This window comes from Varroa jacobsoni, unplaced genomic scaffold, assembly GCF_002532875.2.
Source record: "Varroa jacobsoni isolate VJ856 unplaced genomic scaffold, vjacob_1.0 scaffold_952, whole genome shotgun sequence".
NCBI classification, from domain to species: domain Eukaryota; kingdom Metazoa; phylum Arthropoda; class Arachnida; order Mesostigmata; family Varroidae; genus Varroa; species Varroa jacobsoni.
Genome location: NW_019213854.1, coordinates 259,405 through 267,024, shown reverse-complemented (window position 1 = coordinate 267,024; position 7,620 = coordinate 259,405). Strand labels below are relative to the sequence as shown.

At 42.8% G+C, this 7,620-nt stretch overlaps 1 protein-coding gene across 6 annotated transcripts in view; it reads right to left on the bottom strand.

Annotated features, from left to right (window-relative positions):
* Window positions 1-1,387: 1,387 nt before the first annotated feature.
* The window catches only part of LOC111265281 (patronin), a 98,117-nt gene continuing 91,884 nt past the window's right edge, over window positions 1,388-7,620 (bottom strand). For all 6 annotated transcript variants that reach the window (XM_022841827.2, XM_022841824.2, XM_022841826.2 and 3 more), the window contains one exon: window positions 1,388-1,757. In XM_022841827.2, coding sequence (XP_022697562.1) covers window positions 1,434-1,757 — 324 coding nt within the window. In that variant the 3' untranslated portion in view covers window positions 1,388-1,433. The remainder of the gene's footprint in view (window positions 1,758-7,620) is intronic.

Sequence of the window (7,620 nt, the reverse complement as noted above, 5' to 3'; positions counted from 1 at the left end):
ATATAACGCAATTATATACGACTCATTTTTTCTTATCTTTTTTAGCGGACGCTTTTGTCCCTGGTGTCCACGTTCGTCTGTCTACTACTCCTTTCGACGACTACGGAATGGCTTTCACTGGCCGTTTCCATCGGCGCACGCGAAAGCTACAAATTAGGTAACGTTGCGGTTCTGCGATATTGGTGGACAAGCGTTCTACGTACTGCACTTCTTCTTCGACTTAGCAACTTAAGCACACAAGTTTGAAAGCCGCGCCAATGCAATGTACGCTCTACCTCGTACAATAAAGTTTCTATAAAAAACATTACTTCGACCATTTTCGAAGGTGTCGTAGTTATCTGGCTGTTTTTTTTTTCTCATTCATTTTCACCATAAAAACGTTCGAAATGCAAAAATGTTACCAAAACAATTCGAAGCAAGGTAGCCAGCCGCAGACCGAACTGGGGCTGGTTATTTTTTTTAATAGAACGAGACATGATAGTGGTATCCCTATTATATAATATACAATATGCAAAAGTGTTGTCAGCGCAAGACTATTGTCTCCTAACACCAATGCTTAACTTGGAATTAGTTTGTTCGTCATCAGAGGCCTTCTGCACGATCGACAATCCTGCATATAACCTGGATCCATATGTGTTTCGTGTTCTCTGCTGAGTACTACTGGGTTTTATTTCATCATCAAAATGGGGTCACATCAAAAAAACCGTCTTATATTACTTCGCTCTTCTAATAGTTAGTTAACCACAAATAGAATATTACAAAGGAATAACTAGCATGAAGTTCAGTAACTTTCTATTACTTACAAATAGTGCCGTCACTGTTATACAACAATATAGAACTTCGACGATTTTTCCCATTCCTCTTCATCTTTTTTCAAGCGCTCAATTTGCACAGCCCTACGCCAAGCAGCTTCCGATTTGATAGGCAAAAATCGTGCTTTTCACTCTACATTTATCTTCCGTAACTATTGATTCGTACATCTTTCCGCAGATTTGCCGCCGCACGTGTGTTCGAGGCCGAAACGCGTAACATGCTATAATAACAATTGTCCATTACCACAGCCCATTGGCTTGTCACGTTCAGACATCGGAGGCGTGTGATGCTTCCATCGGCTTCGTGTATCAATGTAACCTATTCCATCAATATCCACTAATACGAGCGTTACTCACGTAATTGTTATTCTATGATGAATATTAGGAAGATTAATATTATTACCCTTGTGAGGCTCTAGCGTTGTTTTTTGTCGTAAATGGCGACCACTATCGGTATACTCGAGTGTTTCTGCCACATTTACATTGGGGCCTTGCGCGAAAATCGGGCGAATATATAATCATGCCGTTTGTCGCCGGTATCGTTTGTCTACTACTACAACGGAGGACTTCACTGCTCTATTTATATATTCGTTTGTATGTTTATTCTTATTCGTGTTATTTTTACATGAAGTCGCCGGACCGAGCGTGGTGAGATGCTGCGAACTTGCTGGTTACGCTCTTGCGCACCGTCCACAATGAGTTCTGGATGGTGAACGCATCTATTGTGGCGCTGAGATGTTTCGTATGAATCTGCGTGAATCCCTTCGAGCCTGAATTGTACTTGTAGAACAAGTCGAGCATCGATTCCGTAACGTTCTTGGGGCCTGCCCCGAAAATTTTTACTACTTCTTCTCTGTCCGGATTATACGTATAGATACCGCGAAATTGAAGGTTCGCACCCCGGAACAGTATCAGAAGGTGTTTGGCGTCGGTTGCATTTATTTCCTGTAAAAAGAAATGATACGAACTTTTAATGCTTGGTGATATAATATTACGCATAGACTACCCGAGTAAAAAAAAAACAGTACACATGCAAGGCGATCCTTTCTAATGAAATAACTGTGCCGGAAACTCGTTAACCGATTACGTGTGTAATTAGTTAAAGTTTAAATTCAGCCAAAGGTTTCTGAATTTTGTCAATTAAAAATAATTTTGTATTGACTAAATCGTAGCTGGTGTGAAAGCTAACCTAACCTAACAACAGAGTAATGTGAAGACATCGAATAGATAAGTAAGAATAACCATAATAAAAATTAGTCGTCGACTAAACGTACGGGAGAATCTCTGTATCTCACACATGTTCGCTACGACCTAGCACACGATAGTACCTTATCTCTATATGGTAAATTACAGTTGTTTCACATTATAAAATGTCGTCCGCCTACACACTAATTCATAAACATGCACCGTATCACAAAGAATATGTAAATCTGTCACGTTCGATTTCACACTCTCAGCTCCAACCAGCATTTCTGATACTTCCAGCAACAAGATAGTACTTGAGAACCACAAAGCCTTTGGCTGGATGCGAAAATCGATTCCGTTGCAAAAGTCAGGCCTATCGAAAAAAACCGGAAGATTTTTTTGCGCAAAAAAAAATGGCCAGACGTCTACTTGCCAATCCGCCCTTAAGCCAAAGTCGAAGAAGGCAACATCAATTGACCAAATACGAATAAAGGAAAGTAAATTCAGTCATAATAAACAAATGTAACTTGTATATGTTAAACGATAACATTAACAAAAACAGTCATCGTTCTAAATCAACATTATCGTCGCTCTTCTATCCAATTTACAATAGACATTACCTTTTAGATTCCATTACAGTATATTGTTAAGATGATGGAGAAGCGTATTCTTCCGTTACAAACACACAACCACGTACCAAAACACATTACGTATTCCATATGGGCAGCAAATGGAAAACGAAAGCCGGCCGGGATCGGGCGATCGGCCGGTCATCTTGGCACAAATCTGTTCGCCAAGAGGTGACTGCGTATATGGGCACATATATATACGCACAATGGTGGCACATCTACTCATATATCTCATCAACTTCAAGCCCCATAACACTTCAGCGAAGTGAATGCTGTGTTAGCTTGTAACATTACTACGTTTTCGAAGGCGTAAATGCGACAACAACAATGTAACGAAGACTGGCGGAGTTAGGTAACTGAATAAATATCTCGTGGGCACACTATTCAGTAGCCATTTATAAGGTAATCGACGCGATGATTCTGAACAAATAGTCAATATAACGGAGTTGTGCAAAGATTAGTGTCTGGGAGTCGGTCGCTTGTTGGATGAACGCTTTTCGAAACGTCGTATTCGATGGCTGAGGCGTATGGAAAAAATTGGCAGAACGAACAAGCAATACCGGCTTATTGAAATTTGCCGATAGTGCGTCAGGAAAATCTGTTTTTATTTTTTGTTATCTAGCAAAGCTCAATTCAGCTACAGAACGTCTATCAAAGGACTGACTGGTATTTCTTCCGTTTAGGCTATCATTGTGGGAAATAGTGTCTCATGGCCCGATCACAGACAGGAAATCATATACAGACAGTTTTTAATTGATTCTGTGTCCTTATCGCATCAATTTGTACATCTACATAGCCTAAGCATTGTTTCTACCATCTTCTATTATCTAAACGTCGTTTGAAAGACGAATTCAGCCTCATTCGAAGATAATGCGAAGATAGCACCCAGTGTTTCAGTAACATCAGCACTGCGCTTTACGTAAAGTGAAGAAAAGCAAATAAAAACGTAATTCGTTAGTTCATGAAAATTGGTTAATGTTGCATTAATCCGATTGGTGTCAACTTTAAGCCATTTATCCGACCAGATAGTTTTTCGTTCGATGCTTCGTTTCGTGCTCGGTTTCCATCGCCCGTTACCTTCCATTTTCCTTACCATTCTTCAGCCACATGGCAATTCTCCGGACCAGCAGCAACTTTGTATATATAGTTGCTTTAATCCTAGATGCGGCTTACAATGGTTATAGAGGCAAGACGGCGACTTTGACCCGTCCTCAGCCAGCAGCGACTCTGCGATTCTCTATACTTTCTTAGCATTCTTTCTATGTAAAGCTACCCGTGAAAAACAAAACCAAGGAGCAGCAACGAAAACAACAATCACAGGGTGACATTGAACACCGATGAAATCGAAATGAATCGATAGATGCCCAAGTCGGCAGATGCATGGGCAAACTTTGCGAGGAAGAAGGGGTGCGTACGAGTAAAAAGAAAAATGAATAAACGACAAGTAATACTAGAAGTATTATTAATTTCGATGATTTGGCTACGTGTCGACAACCGGCTAGCTTGCCAACTTACTGGTTGATAGCGCAGCTGTCGGCTCCATTGGAGCAATGAGCGAATGGACAAAACGTAAGGAACGAAGGTGTCGAGGAGACGGGAAATTGAGCTTCTTTCCGTTCGCTCTTCCTCGTTGCCGTCTTGCAGTTTATAGCTGGTCGACTACGACAGCGGTAGCAGCGTTTGGCCCAATAGTATAAGTTTCTTTTGCTCAATCGGCTCTGGGTTAGCGCAGTGCCGCCGGCTACGATAAATGCCCGTTCAATTATATCGACGTCACTGCAGTCGCCACTGCTGCTGCGGCCATCGGCGTCGCTAGTTTGACCAGCGGTCGATCATAGGTAGGCCGCGCGGGTTCGTAGTGGCTGCTAGTTGTGGCCACGGCTTCGGCCGAGTCAGCATCGCCGTCGTCGCCATCAGCACCATCATCACGGGCGATAGCGCAGGCAACGGAAAAAGTATACGAAAAAATCGCCAAATATGAAGACGAAAATGAAGCTGGAAAGGATGAACCCGCCGATGCACTGATGCGTCGACGTCTGTCCAAGTGCATCGAGAGGCGTAGCAGGAGCTGGCTGAATGCGAAACCTCTTTGCCCCCTCCACCCCACAGCGTCCCCCGCCTTACGGCAGATCTCCGAATAGGCGAACTGCGACTTCGGTGGCACTAGCAGCGACAACAAAATGTAGCTGATTTCGAAGTTGAAGAAGGAAATAGACGGCGATCAACGGACCGCAGTCGCCAAAACCGCCATAGCCAGCATCATCTCCAACCACTAACGGTGTTAGGCGGCCCGTAATGATAATAATGTTACGAGTCGCGCACGTTCACCAGCCCGCCAAAAACAAACAGGCAAACACACGCTGCTTTACGCACACAACGGAAGAACGCCACGGCTATAACCGTAGCGGCGCCAGCGGCGTCGGTTAGGATAACAATGACAGCAACGAAACAAAAAAATGGGGAATAATAAAGAAATAAAAGTGATAACGAACACTAAGATTGAATTATGTCGATGAAGAGGTAGAATCGAAAGCTGCTAATAATAATAATAGTAGACGTCGGATTCCTTCAATGGATTTTTGCCGATAAACAACAACAAGCGGTCACTCAGTAGGTATGTGTCGCCGCGCGTATGTGTGCACCTTTCGGAATTCAGTGTATCCGTCCGTATTGGCGTCCGTACCTACGCCTGGGTGTATTTGTCCTGCGGCATTCGTGAAGTGCCTGTTGTCGTGTAGAGCTTCGTATCTGTGGGAACAGCGAGCTTGAACCCGTGTAAAAGCACCAGCAGCAGCCGCAACACAAATAGAACAGCTTCGACAAAAGTCTCTGGTATACACGTGCGTCGTTGTTTATGTAAGTCAGACTAGCATTTTCAATGGATGGGAGAAAATCAATGTCTGACAGTGGTAAATAACACATATACATACATATATATATATATATATATATATATGCACTGGGCGGCAGCAACGAGGCGTCGAACCAGTTATTATTAGTACTGTAATATAATAGTATCCACATGGATCGGGTTATTTTTGTGGGCTTTTTTTTTTTACTTTGTTTTTAGCAGCACCAGCAGCAAGAGCAACCTAACAGTTCATTTGCCCTCGTCGTTCCTTGTACGGCTATTAGCGATCGGAACAAGGTTCGGGTTTCGACTGGGACTTCTTTCACGCTTGCGTTCTATTGGGAGGACGCTGCTGTAGGCATCTTTGTCCTTTTGGTCGGAGGACATCACGGTCAGCACCTGCTTGTCGCTTGTAAGCTACAGGTAGCCGAATCGACACTGAATCGTGGCGTTAGTCACTTTTGGGTTTGGTGATGTAGACAAGGCGCTGTTATTACATCATCTCACCATAGTAACGAGCGGGTGTTCAAATTTTAGATCTGGAACAACCCGAGATGCAGGAATGGCGGCGTTGGCGCGGCAACGCGCAATGAATACACTGATGCACTGCAGCCGTTACCATCATAGCCTACTACCTATTGCATCGTGCAATAGAGAATATTTAGAAAATAAATGCCATAACATAGGCGACAAGTTCGTATACAAACAAAAATAATGTATGTAGTTTGTACGTTTTGCATCACGTGTTTATTGCCGAGTAACATTGCCACTGTTGAATATCTCTGACATTTGTAAGTTGACAATGGTGTTCGATACGATACCTGCTTACACTGGCAGAAAGCAGCTCTCGTTTTCCTACGAATGAGTTTAGATGGGTAACTAGTATTTTTCATTATTACATCTTGGATCATCACCTCGCTAGCTAAACTTCTCCGACTATGCGTTTACTGTTGTACCGCTAGGGGTGCCGCTGAATCCTCGCCGTTAAGGTGGTGTTCTTCTATAGACCTAATCAATGGTCTGCATTGAACGTGTACGCGGTCAAGAGACAAATGACAAAAGGTCTACTTCGGAGACGCTGAACCACTGCTAGCCTTCAGCTACCAATGTCACGATCATTCACAATCGTATCAAAATAGAAAAAGACTAGTTCCGTTTAGCGTTATCAATCATCCACTTTTCGCATTGCAAGTAGATTAAATATATAATAGAACTCAACCAAAAATTCTATCATTGGGTGGCAGCTTAATAAATCACCCCCAGGGAAACGGCGGCAACTATGAAGGGTCGACAACAAATCTCCTCTTCAATAGACACTGTAAAAAAAATCAGCCCACTTACTGTTGTTCAGACCGCAAGGAATATGGCCAGGTTATCGTCGTATCGAACGCGTGAACGACAGGCGAATCACGGTCCTAGGTCTACTCGAGAACATGAAATAACAGTCTGCAGTAAGTTCGTATATATACGTATACAACGTACATAGCGTTGGACCATAATGCGGTATGGGATATTGCGTGAAGCCTGGTTACGCCCCGTACAAATCATTTGGACCGGCGTTATGTAAGGAAATATAATCCCGAGGCAACCTCAATCGTTAAGTCGATTCGATACGCTAATGAGCAAAGGCCAAAAAGGCAACGCCATATAAATAAACGGCAATGATTTGATTTTAGAAATAAGCGTACGTTCTGCTCTCTCGGGTTACTGCAAATTGGGGCGAGGAGCCGACAGGCGCATATGAGTGGCTTGCTATGAATGGGTTGGACCTTGGATAACAAACAGGACTAAATACAGGACTCACAGAAACAGCCCTTAGTAGATGAACTAGGAAAATAGCAATAGATGGCGTAATTCGTAAGCGATTCAACTAATATGATATTTGATGTATTGAACTGCTCACGATCACGCAAACGAACTAACGATACTTGGGAACTACTGAACAAAACGGACAATATGAATTCTTTTCTTTGACCGACATTCTGCAAAATAAACCGTTAAATTAGAGATGTTATCCTATTATTATTATATTAGGATATATTATTAACTAAATATATTAGGTATGAATTAGGAGGAGTAGCTGCTTGTATTCACGAACCCAAACCGTGGACGGGCAACTGGCTTTAGGACAGGGCAGACTGAT